Here is a 16,762-nt window from a genome sequence, read left to right on the forward strand (position 1 = left end):
GGGTCTTCCCAGTGCACCAGGCCCGAGCACTTGTCTCATGCATGAGACAAGAGATAGTTCTTAATATTCTTGAAAATAAAAGTTATATAAACATTTAAGATAAATTCTCTAAAATTATTTGTTTGGCCTCATCACATAGGTGCTTATGACAACCAACTATAGCTTCTTTAATCACTTAGTTACATGCATACTTTTATCTTTTTTTCAACTCCAACCTGAGAAGAGTCTTTCTGTCTTATTTCTCTGCAATTCATCTTTGATAATAAACCTGACAAAAGGCAAAGCTTTTTTCAAGTAGAATTTAAATCCCATTGCATTGTGATTTAAATGATGGATTAGAAAGTAGGTAAAATGGTTTCCCAGTCCTAGCTCTGGTATCCTATCAGGGGTTTATGAAACCAGGTGACTTTCTCATGTGCCATGCTGACGATAAGCACTACAGTACAAACAAGACAGTGTCAGCAAAAAGTTCAACATTCAGAGAAATTTCAGAAACTTGGCAGCCTTGTATGACATTTTTTCCCCATGGCAGCTCTTTCTAATGAACCATAATAACTTCGCTGATGTACATACACTCTTACTACTGTAAAAAAGGTGAGCCTGGTGCTTTTCTTTTGGTTGGGATCATTATCGATGATGAACTGCAGAGAAATAAGGAAAAATAGGGAGAATCTAGAGTCTTGTGTTAGTTTTCAACAACTAACATAAATACATTCTTATTTAATCTTACAGTAGAACAAAGTATGCTTGTAACGATTACAGAAGCTACAACTGACTTTTTGAAACATTTTGTTTGATTGACACTATTTGTGTTAAGCTTTTAGTATTAGAGCAGCGAGATATGTTTGGTAATAAGTTTTTTTAAAAAGCTCACCAACATCAGTATTTTTTAGATCTTTTCTACTGTATTTTTCTCTTCTTTCTGTATGCTTTCATGACATCTGTTAGTTTGTTTTCTTAAATGAATCTGAAAAAGTCAATTTCTAGCAGCATTCTGAAGAATAAAACTTCATAGGCAGTTTCTTCATGTAGAAACAGTAAAATCATGTAGTTTCCTGTTCATCAACTCTCGAAATGGTGGGTGCAGAACTTTGGGTATCACTTCTGTTTCCATGGCTCTTTGCCCTCATATGATGAGGGGAGAAGCCCTCGGGCTGCATGCACCCAACGCCGGTGCTCCTTGGGATTGAGAGGAAGACGTGTTATCACAGCCGATCCGGGATGGAGGACCACAGTTGGCTGCTTCCAGTTTCCTTCCCTGATGGCATGAATTGAAACTGTGTGAAAGCAGAACAGCCACAGAGTTTTCAGAGTCGAGAGTGACTTTGATGTGAAGAGGGCAGGATGCAGCTGTGTCATGACCCAGAGCTGGGCAGCAGGGAGATGGCGATGTCTCCATCGTGTGAATTTCCATGAAGCCCCACGGAACCATGTGCGCTCAGACCCATTGGGCCAGAAGAAGAAGACATGGATGCTGCACCAGAGCCTCCCAGAAGGCCTTGAATGTTTTCCTCTTTGAAAAGCAGCGAGTTCTAGTGAAAAACAACATCTGGCTTAGCATACCTCACACAGCTTCTCCCAATTTCCACTACAATACCCACCCCCCAAACCCAGAATGGAAACTCACAGTGTGGCCAGAGGAACTGGTTTAAAAGGAAAGGGACCGCCTCTTCCTGACCCCACCCGAGAATAGTAAGAGGATTCTCCCCCATATTTGAATCTCTTTAAGGTGGTTTTTCTTTTACATTGTGTGCATTAGATTCTGCTTCGTGAAGGCTGTAAGAAGATTCTCGTAGCCGACTCTCTGTCCTTACTAAAGAAGATGCACCGAACTCAAATGAAAGGCATTCTGGTTGATGGTAAGTAAAATGGAAAGAATCATATTGGAACTGCATGCCTTGCTTTCAGACAGGACAAAGAGAAGCATTATGTAATCCCAAGTGTAGAGCAAGTCCCCCACATATGTTCCAACAAGAGCACATTCGTAAATCCAACAAAGTTAACTTGGGTATCAACTAACGTAATTGACTATGTAGTACTGTCCTGTAATAGGTTTATAATGCTTTTTCACACAAATCATACATAACCACCAAACCCAAAAGTAGACATTTTAAATCTTACAGTACATTACCTTGAAAAGTACAGTAGTGTGGTACAGTAGCTGGCATCCAGGGGCACATTTGCATCTCTGACAGTTTGAAACTTGAAGGTTCGTATGTAGGGGACTTACTGTGTGCGTTTCCTTGCAGAGGAGAACATCTGTGAGTCCTGCCTTTCCCCTATTCTTCCATCAGGTAAGATGGCTGGGTGGGGAGAAAAAATTCCCAGATATGTGTTAATGATGAGCAGAGTTAAAATTTTGAAGTTAGCAAATTACACTGTATAAAACTTTTGGAATAATTCAGCTTAGAGAAGAATTTCAGCCATATCCCTACTCAGTTGCATACTGTTGCTGCCAATTCCTTAGGGATAAAGTTCCCAAGTTTTAGAGTGAGTCTGCATCTGTGGGTAGGCTTTTTAAAACTGAGATTGCTGGTCCCACCCCCTGTAGGGGGTGATTCAATAGTTCAGGGTGGGACCCAAAAATCTGTATTTCTAACAAGTTCCCACGTGGTGTGGATGCTACTGGTTCAGGGGCCAGTCTTTAAGAACCATTGCCTTAGTATAAAACAAAACAAAATGAAAACTTACCATCTACTTGTTTAGATTCCAAGGTAGAAGAACCATATGTATACTTGGGGAAAAAATTATAGGTAGCTTTTACTTTTCTTTAAACTTTTCATTGCTGTGTGGATCTAGGCTCCTGAGTTACCTCATATGTATTTCAATGGAAATAGATACTCACCTTCTAATTGGAAACTGTGGTTCCTTAAAAGATGTGCATGTTTGTTTATTTATATGTAGATATATATATCTATCACCAACTACAATCAAAGCAATTTAGGGACTTCCCTGGCGGTCCAGTGGCTAAGACTCCATGCTCCCAATGCAGGGGGCCCAGGTTCAATCCCTGACATGCCACAGCTAAGACCTGGCACAGCGAAGTAAATATTTTTTTAAAAAAAGCACTTTACATACGGCTCATATAGGATGGGTTTGGCTTCCCTGGTGGCTCAGATGGTAAGGAATCTGCAATCCGCCTGCAATACAAGAAACCCAAGTTTGATTCCTGGGTCGGGAAGATCCCATGGAGAAGGAAATGGCAACCCACTCCAGTATTCTTGCCTAAAGGATTCCATGGACAGACGAGTCTGACGGGCTACAAAATATGGAGTTCCAAAGAGTTGGACACGACTGAGCAAATAACACACAGGATGTGAAGAGGGGGATTTCCATATTTTGAAGCAGAAAGTAAAGCAGTTTTTGAGAAGCTAAGGAAGTGCTTCATATGTATAAATTCAACATGGAGAAGCACTACGAGACCTAGTTTGTGTAGCATTTACTTAGCTTTGAGGGATTATTTAATAGGGCAGGAGCACAAGAAGTCATTCCACTTGGGGTCCTCTGTAGAGGTTTGGATTTTAAGTGCTTATGTTAAAAATTGCAGTGGGTTATACACATATCCAGGGCTTCCCAGGTAGGGCCAGTGGTAAAGAATCCACTTGCTGATTCAGGAAACATAATGAGACGTGGGTTCGATCCCCTAGTTGGGCAAATGCCCTGGACAAGGGCATGGCAGTCCACTCCAGTACTCTTGCCTGGAGAATCCCATGGACAGAGGAGCCTGGTGGGCTATAGTACATAGGGTTGCACAGAGTCAGACACCACTGAAGCAACTTAGCACGCACGCATACACATATCCATTCTTTTTCATGTTCTTTTCCCTTATGGATTACCCTAGGACATTGACTATAGTTCCCCTTGCTACACAGTATGATCTTGTTGTTTGCTGTAGAGCAGAAATTAACACAACACTGTAAATCCACTATAATAAAAAATAGAAAAAGAAAACCGCAGTGGTCGTAGGGAAAGCAGTGAGCTTTTGCAGTGTTTTAGTCAGTGTTTTAACGGAAGGAAACCACATGCACCTGCACAGTATAGTCAGATTTCTAATTTACTCTGTTAAGGGTTCAATCTTACTGGAACTAAGCTGGCTGCACGGAGCAGGAGCAGATGAGGTGCAGTGCCCAAGCGGACTCATGGTACAGAGCAAGGTCACACCAAGGATGTTCGCCCAGCTCTGCCCTGGAGTCACTGAAGGGTCTTGGCAAACGCAGATGCTTTCAGGCAGAAAGCATCCTTACAGACCACAGAATCCACTTCAGTATGTGGTATGTCACGATTATGTGCACAGGCTGGGGGAGGGAGAACCTTGTAAAGTCACATACACATGCTGATATAGATATATATATATATATTTTTTTTTTTTTTACAACAAATGCTGTTGCCTTGCCATGAAATCATCCCCAGTGTGTAGCTGCAGTAACTGATTGGGAAGCCAGGCAGCTAACCGAGGACCCCAGAGCAACAGGACTCCTGCCTGCCCTGCGTTCAACCACGCCGCCTGGCCGGGATGTGATTGTAAATTAGCAATCCCCCCAGGGCAGCTTCTGGCTGAAAATGAAACTGCTGTTGCCCTGAGCTCTTCTCTCTTCTCTGCCCTCTCCCCCTAGACGCAGCGAAGCCTTTCAGCATGGTGGTCTTCCACTGCCGGCATATGTTCCACAAGGAGTGCCTGCCTGTGCCTAGCATGGTGAGTGGGTGGCTTGGCCACCACCAACTTGAAAGCAATTGGTGCAGCCAGAGGGATGTGCTTAAAATGATAACCATCCTCTTATGACATCCTCTGGTTCAAAGTTATAACCTTCATCTGTGTCTCACAGTTATAGTTTGTCACATCAGAAAAAGTGATAAGCCTATTTCTCAAATGTAAAACTGCTTAGTACATGATACTAAACATTATAAAAGCATACTCATGTATATAATTTGTTCAGATAAAATCGATGACTGTTGGGCTCCAGAGATGTGAACTACAGGGAGATCCACATTCTATTGTGTCTGACTTTCTCACCCTGATTTCTGTATCACGACACTACTGTTTTTTCAGTGTCAAGGTGGGTTCCCTGGGGTGTCCCTGGGTCACATTAGGCTCGTCTTTCTGTGGGGCGTCCTTTGAGTCCCAGAACAACAGCTGGTCTAGACAGAATCCCGTGTGAACCAGCTGTACCCTCTGGGGAAAGGAGCGACATCGCATGGCCTGCTCCCCATCCTCCACCAGTGCATCCCATCTGGATATGATAGTAGAAGGAGATGATCTTTTAAAAGTCTGCATTTTCACTTGTGTTTTTTAGACCTCTCCTGCGCAGTTCTGTAACATCTGCAGTGCGAAGCACCGGGGACCAGGAAGTGCCATTTTGGAGATGAAAAAATAGCTGGGTTCTGTTTGTCAGCCTCTTCCTCGTGCTCTTTGAGGACTGCTTTTGCAGCAACAGAAGCTTTTGTTGGCACCAGTGCTGTTAAGATTCGTACATGTTTAGATTATGCTTAAGAAGAGCCTCTGCATCCTCTTCTGTTTACTAGATGTTTCTCTTTGCAGTTGGTAAAGAAGTTAGGGCTTTCCCCAGCCATACCTTGAAAGCTGTGCGTTCACAGTCAGCATTTTTATCATTTATTTGTTTGACTCATTATTTAGGAAGAGAAACTGAAGTCTTGGAGTTGGAAGTGACATTTCAGTAAAACTGTCCAGCCATGACATGGACTGCTGAGAGCTGTCCCAGATGGCCGAGTGCCTCACCACTGAGGCTGTCTGGCAGCACCTTGGACCTTGTTTTCATATCCTCTGCCAGCAACCACTCTCAGATTCTGGGTTTGGCTTTTTTTTTTTTTTTTTTAGTATGTCATCAACTGTGCTTACCTTCTTGATTGGCATTGAATGAAACATTGTGTGTATTGTCACTGACTATGTGATGTCTGGGAATAACAAGAGCAGTCTGATGCCATGCAGTTTCATGTTGACCGATGACCAGTTTCATGTTCTCTGTGTCCCAATGACCAGCAGTGTCTGCCCCTGGCAGGCACTCAGCGTTTGTTGATCGAATAAATGTTAGCTCTTCCCACTGTGAAAGACTCACTTTGACTGGGTTGTACAACTTTAATCAAGCATTCTGGCACCCTCATAAGGAATGGAAGAGAGTTTCAGCACCTAGAGTGTGAAGGAGTGTGGGCGGGTGTCGCTGGCAGGGAGGATAGGAGTGATGCTGTGGAATCTGCGAGATGCTCGGGAGAAAGGTGGCTGATGCTGGAGGATGGGCATGACAGTGTTTGCTGTAGCCTCCTTTGCCCTTGCAGAGCATAGCATAAAACGGGGGGAGAGAATTCAAACCTGGGCCTATGTCTCATAGTCACTGGTTTCATTTCCTTGAGCCACATTGCCATCCTCTAACCAGTGAAAAACACGTATTTGCTCTCCCTGCTCTCTTTGTCCCAAAAAAGGGAATAAATGCAGCTTTCTGTGTCTGCCTTTTTGGGGAGAGGGTGGGATGCTAATGACTACCAAGCAAATATCAACTGCTGAACCTGGTACAGTCGTTCCCATGAGCAGCATCTCACTTCATTCTCATATGACTCCCCAGACTACCTCCTGACCCCAAGAAGATATTATATCCCCAGGTTTACCAGCAGAGAAATCAAAGTGCAGAGATGTTATCACAAAGGTGACTCACTTCAGAGCAGGGCTCTGCTTTAAGAAATCACATGCCCAAGTTCACAGGAAACGCACAGTACGTCTTTTTGCACGGGAGTTAAAAAGAATATTCAGTAGAAGACAACAGACTTCACTGGTTAGTCTTAAATATTTAGAACTAGAAAGTGTTAGAGGTTACTGTCAACCCTTTCAGTATTTCCGTATTCCAAGATTAGGGATATTTCTGCTACACTGCTAGATTTTACTTTTAACCAGAGAAACTCTTCCTTCACACACACACAAGTGAGCCCAATTTGAAACATAGCTGAAAAGCAAAGCTACTCCACTTATATTTGAGAAGAATGTAGTTGCTGACTTCAAATTTCATGTCCTTTCCTTTAAAAAAGCGAATCTCTGAGTGTGAAACCATCAAGTTCAAAGTTATCTTGTGATAACAGTTTTATTTTGCTTTTGTTTTTAGCCAAAAAGACTTTATACTAGTTTAAGTATGTCCATCTTTGAAAAATTTTGAGACGTTCTCAATAAAAATGTAACTGATTATTCTAGTGCTAAACGATGTGTATTTAATTGTATGAAAACAAAAAACTGAGCAATCACTGTTTATACTAGCTTAAGTATGTCTGCCTTTGAGAATTTCTGAAACATTCTCAATAGCTTTTTATTTGGTGGGTCTATTGCTAAAATACATATATTTAATATATGAAAACAAATATTGAGCCTTCATCGTGTGTCAGCAACTGATACAAGCACTTTGCATGTATTATCATTCATACGAACCATATGAGATAGGCATTATCATTATCATCATGGGGAAGCTGGGGCACATAAAGTTTAAACAATTTGTCTAAGGTCAGGGAGCAGGCAGTGGGTACAGCTGGAAGTCAAACCCATACAGTCAGCCTTCAGGGCCCCATGATCTTAACCAGTACCCATCTGATCCTTTTTTTTTTTTTAAAGTGTTTGACCTGTTTTGGTCAGTGATAGAAAACAAAATCTGCTATAGGAGCAGAAACAGATTTATCACAGAGTATGGAAGAGCTTCCAGAACCACTGAGAAGTGAAGAAACAGACGGGAGGCAGACCCTCCAGAAATGCCTCACCCAGCCCCCAGAACTGGCTGCCAGGACCCTCACCCCCTCTCCACCTCCGTAAGGGGACGAGCTGCACAGAGCAGGGCAAATCGTTCAAGTAAACTTTCTGTAAACAAAAGTATTCACGTTTCTTGGTGTTTTTTCAGGTTCACTCTCAGTAGCACTAAATAAGGAATGTTATGTACGTACATATTTGGGTAAAGAGACATTTCTATGTGCTAAATGTCACACCATTTGATCATGATTATCAGGACTTGGGCTTGATTAAGTTTTAATCAAGACCAATTTTGATACGAAACAGTAACTTTGACCTCACACTTACTCCTGGACATGGAGCTGAGTGTCCTTTTATAAAATCTAGAAAGAAATGCCCGCCTCCTGCAATGCAGGTTTAGGGGTGATGAGAAGCAGTGTGATGTCAGTAGTGAAGATAAGGCAGGAGAGAGAAGGAAACACTCAAGCTCCAGAAGCAGGAACCCCGGGGGGCCAGTCCCCAGGCCGTTCTTTACATTCACCCAGAACAGTGGTTCTGAAATAAAAACACGGTCACGTCATTTCTCTAAAGCCTCCAGTGCCTCATCTGGGCCTCAGCTGGCCTCTGTCACACTGGCACTGGTGGAGGTGCCATCATTCCCGTAGCCTTCTGTCACCTGCATCTGTTGCCAGCATCTCTTGTGATGTCTGCAGAGTCAGCTGGTCTCTGGTCCTTGGTCCTCATCTTGACCCTGCTCTCCTGACCACCACAGCTCTCCTAGCCCCCAACACATCTGTCTACCTTGTGGCTCTGGGAATTCAACTTGCCCACTGAGATAGTCTTTCTCTGTTGCTTCCTCACCACACCGAAGAGGGTGGGTAGGTGGCAGGAGGGTAAGAAGAGTGGGTGTTCAGTTTGCAAGACTCGCTCCCTCTCAAAGAAAACAGAAAGTGAAGTTCTGTTCTCAGAGCTTCTGCCCTCTCCGCAGGGTCCATCCGTATCACATCTCCACCTGAGAACCCAGTCCGGAGCACAGAGCAAGGCGCCCTTCCTTCTCCGCTCTCCTCTCCCGGAGCCTCTCTCCTCCTCCTGCTTTACCTCAGCCCAGCAGAATACTTCCTTACTGGGGCGGTGAAACTGGTTCTCGAAGGATCAAGTCTGGTTTGTGCTGTAAACTTTGAGTCTGGGTACTTAAAAGGCTGAGGCTGCTACAAACTCTTAAATTTTTAAGAATTTATTTTGGAACTTCTCCTACTTTGCTGTATCAACTCTGCCTTTCTATGAACAAGGAAACAATATTAGAAGGCCCAAGGGGGAGAACAACCCATAGTGGTTCCTATATCAAAATATCATGCACCAATTCCACTTACGTGTCTGGCCTGGAGTGTGGACTATGAACTCAGTAAATAAGAAGGAACGTATTGCCACATCTTTCCTGTGGCAGAGTGACAAAAGAGGCACTTGAAAATGTGTGTTCAGTGAGTGAAAGTAAGCTTAGTCTTCCTCCCCTGTTCAAGATACATAGATATTTTATATATATAGCATTCTATGACATGGGTGGCATGACTTGTAAATGTGAACCTCCCCTGATGGATGTTCTCATTGTAGACATGCTGTCATTTCACCTTATATTCCTCCCTTAAGAGCCTTCCCACCAGCATTAAAAAAAAAAAAAAAAAAAAAGCTTTGCCTCCTTCTCAAAGTTCATGCCACCTGAAACCTCATCTTTGAGTATCCCTCCTCCTCTGTGTCCACATCCAGTCTACCATCTTTTCTCACCTTCACACCATCTTTTGCATTCTTATTGCCACTCTTTTGATCCCAGATCCTGACTATCTAGCATCTGGAAGAGTTATAAACAATTTCTTTCCAGTTTTCCTCCCTCCAGTATACACACCTGCTTTATTCTGCACCCAGCTTCTACATAATCTTCCTTCCAGTCTGATCTGGATATTCTGTTATTCACAATGCTTGAAACCTCGCCTGATGCATCTTTTCCAGGTCTTCACTTCCCTTCTTCCACCTCCTCATCAATTTCAAGCCCATCCAGCCTGCAAAATCCTACTTAATGTCTTATCATCTCCATGTCTTCTTCCCCAACATACTCTGTCCCCAACCTAAATCAATTTTCACTCCAGTACTGGGGCCCAAACATAATAGTTACTTATGTGATGCATTATTCTGTATACATGTCTTACCTCCTCAAATAAATTGTTCCTCATAGGAAATAAATCTCTTATAATCTCAAAAATCATGCTGCAGAAGGGACACTTACTTAAATGTCCCTTGGTAGACTGAGCAAGATATCATTCTCCCTCTGGGTATGGAGTTCCGGAAGTAAGACAGAGAGTGGAGAGAGCCTTGCTAGCTTGAGTAGCTCCTGTGACTCATCTTTCTGGAAACGATGGTTCCATGGATGCACCACTTTCTATAGTTCTCTATTCATACTATGGCTTTCTAAAAATGAACCTTCACTGATTAAAAAACAGCTCATACAACTCAATAACAACAACAACAAAACTCAATTGAAAAATAGGCAGAAAAATCGACATTTCGCCAAAGAAGATATAGAGATGGCCATTAGGCACATAAAAAGATGCTCAACATCACTTATTAACAGAGAAATGCAAGTCAAAACTATAATGAGTTACTACCTCACACCAGTAAGAATTGCCCTCATGAAAAAGTCTACAAATAACAAACACTAGAGGATGTGGAGAAAAGGAAACCCTCCTATACTTTTGGTAAGAATATAAATTGGCACAGACACTATGGAAAAGAGTAGGTGGGTTCTTCAGAAAACTAAAAATACAATTACCATATGATCCAGTAATCCCACTCCTGGGGATCAGTCAGTCAGTCAGTCAGTTCAGTCACTCAGTCGTGTCTGACTCTTTGCAACCCCATGGACTGCAGCATGCCAGGCTTCCCTGTCCATCACCAACTCCTGCAGCCTACTCAAATTCATGTCCATCGCATTGGTGATGCCATCCAACCATCTCATCCTCTGTCATCCCCTTCTCCTCCCACCTTCAATCTTTCCCAGCATCAGGGTCTTTCCCAATTAGTCGGTTCTTCGCATCAGGTGGCCAAAGTATTGGAGTTTCAGCTCCAGCATTAGTCCTTCCAATGAACACCCAGGACTGATCTCCTTTAGGATGGACTGGTTGGATCTCCTTGCAGTCCAAGGGACTCTCAAGAGTCTTCTCCAAAACCAGAATTCAAAAGCATCAATTCTTTGCCACTCAGCTTTCTTTACAGTCCAACACTCACATCCATACATGACTACTGGAAAAACCATGGCTTTGACTAGACAGACCTTTGTTGGCAAAGTAATGTCTCTGCTTTTTAATATGCTGTCTAGGTTGGTCATAGCTTTTCTTCTAAGGTGTAATCATCTTTGCAAACTGTTGATTCTGTAAATTTTTAAGAATCTCTTTTAGAACTTTTGCTCCTCTGCTATATCAACCCTGCCTTTCTATGAACAAGGGAACAACAGCAGAAATTACAAAGGGGAAAACCACCACCATGGTTACTACATCAAAATATCATCCTGCCAAGTCCACTTATGTGTCTGTCCTGGAATGTGGACTATGAATTCAGTTAAGAAGAAGGAACGTATCTTGTTCGTCTTTCCCATGATAGAGTGTCACAAATGAGGCACTTGAAAATGTCTGTTGGATGAATGAAAGGATTCCCAGTCTTCCTCTCTTGTTCAGACACACAGAGATATATCCTTTTTATATATAAAACATTCTGTGACATGAGTGACATATCTTGTAAATGTGAACCTCTCTTGATGGATGTTCACACCACAGACATGCTGTCATTTCACCTCCTTGTATTCCTCCCTTGAGAGTCTCCCCACCACCATGAAAAAAGTCTCTTTTGCCTCCTTTCCACCATCTCAAGTTCATCCTAGTTGTAGCTTCAAAATTGAATACCCCTCTTCCTCTGTGTCCCCATCCAGTCTGCCATCTTTTCTTGCCATCACTCTATCTTTTGCATTCTCATTGCCACAGTTTTGAGCCCAGATTCCTAATATCTAGCATCTGGATGGGTTATAAGTGATTTCTTCCCAATTTTCCTGCCTCCAATATCCACAGTTCTCTGATTTATTCTGTACCCAGCTACTACATTAATCTTCCTTCTAGTCTGATCCAATCATGTTCCCAGATAGTCTACTACTCACAATGCTTGAAATTTCTTCTCATACATCTTTCTCCAAGTCTTCACATCCCCTCTTCCACCTCTTCATCAATTCCAGGTCCACCCAGCCTTCAAAGTCCAACTTAATGTCTTATCTCCATGTCTTCTTCCCCAACATACTCTGTCCCCAACCTAAAGCAGTTTTCACTCCAACCTCCAATACTGTGGCCCAAACATAACAAAGCTATTTATGTGATACATTATCCTGTATATATGTCTTATCTCATCAAATAAATTGTTCCTCATAGGAAATTAATATCTTAGAACCTCCACAGGTATATTACAGAAGGGACACTCACTAAATGTCCCTTGATAGACTAAGCAAGACCACATTCTTCCTCTGGGTGTGAAGTTCTTTCCTTAGGAGGCAGTATTGGAAATATTATGACAGGGTGAGAGTATAGAGAGCCTTGGTAGCTTGGGTAGATCCTGGGACTCATCTTTCTTGAAACCTGATAGCTCCATGGACACATCACTTTCTATAGTTCCCTGTTCATGCTGTGGCTTTCTAAAAACAAACCTTCCTATTCACTGACAAAACCCAGATAGTTTGGATAAACAAACAACACATGCAACTCAATAGCAAAAAAACAAATATCTAAATAGATATTTCTCCAAAGAGGACATACATATTGCCAACAGGTACATAAAAAGATGCTCAACAGCACTACTAGGGGAATGCAAATCAGAACAATAATGAAGTACCACCTCACACCAGTCAGAATGGCCATCATCAAAAAGTCTGCAATAGTATTAACATCCCTCACAAAGTTAAAAATAGTTATATAATCCAGCAACCCCACTCCTGTGCATATATCCAAATATAACTATAGTTCCCAAAAATACATGCACCCCTATGTTCATAGCAGCATTACCTACAGTAACCAAGACATGAAAAAACCAAAATGTCCATTGAGAGATGAATGGATAAAGATTTGTTGTGTGTGATATATACACACACATATATATGAAGTGGAATATTACTCAGCCATAAAAAAAGAATGAAATAATGCTATTTGCAGCTACATGAATGGACCTAGCGATTACCATATTAAGTGAAGTCAGAAAAAGACAAATATCAGGTAATATCACTTATATGTGGAATCTAAAATATGATACAGATGAACATATTTTGAAACAAACAGACTCAAAGACATAGAGAACAGACTTGTCACCAAGATAGAGAGGGTGTGAGGGAAGGAAAGATTGGGAGTTTGGGATTATCAGTTGCAAACTAGTGTATATAGGATGAATAAACAACAAAAGTCCTACTGTCTAACACAGGGAACTACATTCAGTATCCTATGATAAACCATAATGGAAAAGAATATGAAAATATATATATGTATAACTGAATCACTTTGCTATAGAACAGAAATTAATACAATACTGTAAGTCAATGTATGACAAAAACCACTACAATATTGTAAAGTAATTAGCCTCCAACTAATAAAAATAAATGGAAAAAATAAAAAAATTAAAAATAAAATTAAAAAAAACACTGTAAGTCAACCATACTTCAATAAAATATTATAAAAAGAATAAAAAGACACACTGGTAAGGTCTTTAGCTGCACACCCTATAAATGCCTGAAAAGGTCAGATCACCACAGGTTACTGTATTCAAATGAATTAAAAGTAAAATAAAGGGACTTCCCTGGTGGTACTGTGGATTAGAATCTGTCTGCTAATGCAGGAACACGGTCCAGGAAGATGCCTCATACTGTGGGACAACTAAGCCCGTGTGCCACAGCTACTGAAACCTGTGCGCTCTAGGGCCTATGAACTGCAACTCCGGACACCTAGAGCCTGTCCTCTGCAACAAGAGCAGCCTGCACAGACAGCCAAGAGTAGCCCCAGTCACTGCAGCTAGACAAAGCCCGTGCAGAGCAATGAAGACCCAGCCCAGCTGAAAATAAATATAAATAAAATTTAAAACTTTAAGTAAACTCTATTTTTCTAAAATGAATCTAGCTTTTTGTCCCGATTTTTCTCAATAGCCTCCATCTTCCCTTTTGCTTTGGTGTTGGCACATCAATGATACACTTTCAAGATTCTGTCAACTTCTCTTGAACTAGACTGTAGTCAGATAATTTGTGCTTCGCAACCAAAGAATTCTGAAAATGAGATGGGCACTATTAGAAACTACTGCCAGCCAACAGGACTCTGCCTGGCAACCTCAGAATTATGTCACCTTCTCAATGACTCACAGCCCTACTGGTTCAATCCTACATGTAACAGAGGATGAAAATAATGTAACTTAAAGACAAAACTGACACTAGGTTCTGCCCTCCTAGGGAAATTGTGTAAGTCATATCAGTTTTATAAATAAATATTCTGCTCACTTCCATGTGTAAAGACTTGGGGGGTGACAGAAAGCTTCAAAACCTCTTCCAATTCCTTGCCACAAAGCAGAGCAAATTGTTGACTTGTCAGATAGTGAAATTAGCCCAGAGCTCTATCGAGGATGCAGATCTGAGCGGTTCTGTTTTCTGAAGTGAATGCAGTTGAAAGGGGAGGGTTTTAGGGAACAAGGTGACCAAGCAACCTGGATGCTCAAAGAACTTGTGAGCAAAGGGAACTTTATTTATTTATTTATTTTTTCATGTTGAAGTTTTTTATTTTGCTAAAATGTACAAACAGAATACAACTATCCACATTTTATGGCTTCTAAACATATAACCACTGATGGCTTCCAAAAGATGCTGATGTTCTTCATAGTTAAGATGCTTGATGTTCTGTGAAAGCCCAACGGTACCCTCCACTCTACCCACCAAGCCAGTCTGCTTCAGAAGTCCTGCCGTATGTTTTCTTTGTTTGCCTCTCCGTGTTGCTGCTTCATTTGAAAGAGCTCATTTTCTAATTGTACAATAGTCCTTTCAATCTCATAATTCTTACTGACCAGGGATACCCAGGTTGACTCCATTTCTCTTAATTTAGATCCAGCTGTGAGTTGCATGTTCTTTCGTTGCCAGTTTAAGTCTTGAATATGTTTCCTTAACTTCTGAAGCTCTTTCTGTGCGTGCTCAATCATATGAACTAGATTTTCATTTTACACTTTCCAGGCATTGCATCCATGCTGGGACATTAGTTCCAGATTCTCAATTCGGACTGCCTGATGCTCTAACTGCGCCATAGAATTGTTTACGCACTCTTGCGTAATGATGTCATTTTTCTGACCGGAGGAAGGGGCTGGAAGTTCATATCGTTTCATACTAAGCAATTCAATTGGTTGTCGAGCAGCCAGTCTTTCAAATTCATTTCTCATTATGTCTATCTCAAAAGCAGAATAATCCGGGGCCGTCAGGTAGCTTAGATAGTTCTTCGTAGGTCGGTATCTACGAGTTTCCTCCTCCACCAACGCGGCAGCCGCTTCGCGAACACCAGGCGCTTCATAACCCTGATCAAAATACGGCAGAGCATCCACCACAACCTCCCCGGCCACCAAACCAGTGCCCGCCATCCTTAGGTTCACTGGAGCTTTCTAAGTCTGCGCCGGTTCAGGTTCACTTCAATACGCCAGTGCCCTCAAAGGGAACTAATATTCAATTTTAGGAAAATCAATACTGGATCCTTTCATCTCCCTGAAATGTTCAGTAAAGTATAGTACATAAACAATGTATCTATGAACAAGTTTTAGGGAACAGAGAGGAGCTGTGTTCTACATCTAAGACTATGAAGAGCAGAAGTAAACAGTGGCCAGAGGCAAGAGCTTGACTTATCTGGGAACAGGAGTTCAGACCCGCAAGTGACCAGAATTTAAGAACACTGAAATGTGCTGAAATGATGGCAGAAGACTGGCCTTCCTAAAGGAAATGGATAAAGGCCTTGAGACAATTTATATAAATGTTGTAGGACAGACTGGGTGACCACAGCTGTGTTGAGGTCCATATTCACATCTATATGGACAAAACTTGGCTATGGGGAAAAGGGAACCCTCCTATACTGTTGATGGGAATGTAAATTGGTACAGTCACTTTGAAGAACAATATAGAGGTTTCTTAAAAAACTAAAAATAGAACTAATAGATACAGCATTCCCACTCCTGGGCATATGTCCAGAGAAAACCATAATTTGAAAAAATAAATGCATCCCAATGTTCATGGTAGTACTAAATAGCCAAGCCATGGAAGCAACCTAAATATGTCCATCAACAGAGGAATCCATGAAGACGTTATAGATACACACACACACGCACACACACACACACACAAAATGGAATATTAGTCATAAAAAAGAACAAAATACTGCCATTTGCAGTGACATGGGTTGACTTAGAGCTTATCATACTAAGTGAAAGAAGTTAGACAGAAAAAGACAATTACCATATGATATCACTCATATGTGGAATCTAACTTTTTAAAATGATACAAATGAACTTATTTACAATACAGAAACAGAGTCACAGATTTCTAAGACAAATTTATGGCTACCAAAGGGTAGACATGGGTGTGGAGGGCAGGTAAATTAGGAGTTTAACAGATATTTATATTTAAGTAGATAACTAGTCAATACTCTAATAACCTATAAGGGGAAAGAATCTGAAAAAGAATGATATATATGTATAACTGAATCACTTTGCTGTACACCTAAAACTAACTCAACATTGCAAATCAACTATACTTCAGAAAAGTTCTTTTAAAATTTGGCTATGGAATACAACTTTAATAATCTCTTTGCTAATTTTATTTCAAAAACTAGGTACATTTTGTCACTAGGCTTTTATTCTAATCTTGACAATGTATCATATTTTGTAGGCACATCGGTGCATTCTGGTTTCTTCAAGATTGTTTTCCATCATGTTCTGTGTGCAAGGAAGAGGATTTGTAGATGGTGAAAGGAATTC

The 16,762-nt window shown here is 41.4% G+C and overlaps 1 protein-coding gene and 1 pseudogene across 2 annotated transcripts in view; one reads left to right on the top strand and one right to left on the bottom strand.

Annotated features, from left to right (window-relative positions):
* The window catches only part of VPS41 (VPS41 subunit of HOPS complex), a 203,202-nt gene extending 196,006 nt beyond the window's left edge, over window positions 1–7,196 (top strand). For both annotated transcript variants that reach the window (XM_043871900.1, XM_043871901.1), the window contains 4 exons: window positions 1,760–1,859; window positions 2,250–2,294; window positions 4,614–4,693; window positions 5,292–7,196. In XM_043871900.1, the coding sequence (XP_043727835.1) occupies window positions 1,760–1,859; window positions 2,250–2,294; window positions 4,614–4,693; window positions 5,292–5,372 (306 nt within the window). In that variant the 3' untranslated portion in view covers window positions 5,373–7,196. The remainder of the gene's footprint in view (window positions 1–1,759; window positions 1,860–2,249; window positions 2,295–4,613; window positions 4,694–5,291) is intronic.
* A 7,492-nt stretch (window positions 7,197–14,688) lies between these two features.
* Window positions 14,689–15,438, bottom strand: LOC122674417 (annotated as a pseudogene).
* Between the last annotated feature and the right edge of the window lie 1,324 nt (window positions 15,439–16,762).

The sequence above is a fragment of the Cervus elaphus genome, chromosome 18, assembly GCF_910594005.1.
Source record: "Cervus elaphus chromosome 18, mCerEla1.1, whole genome shotgun sequence".
In the NCBI taxonomy this organism is placed as follows: Eukaryota; Metazoa; Chordata; class Mammalia; order Artiodactyla; family Cervidae; genus Cervus; species Cervus elaphus.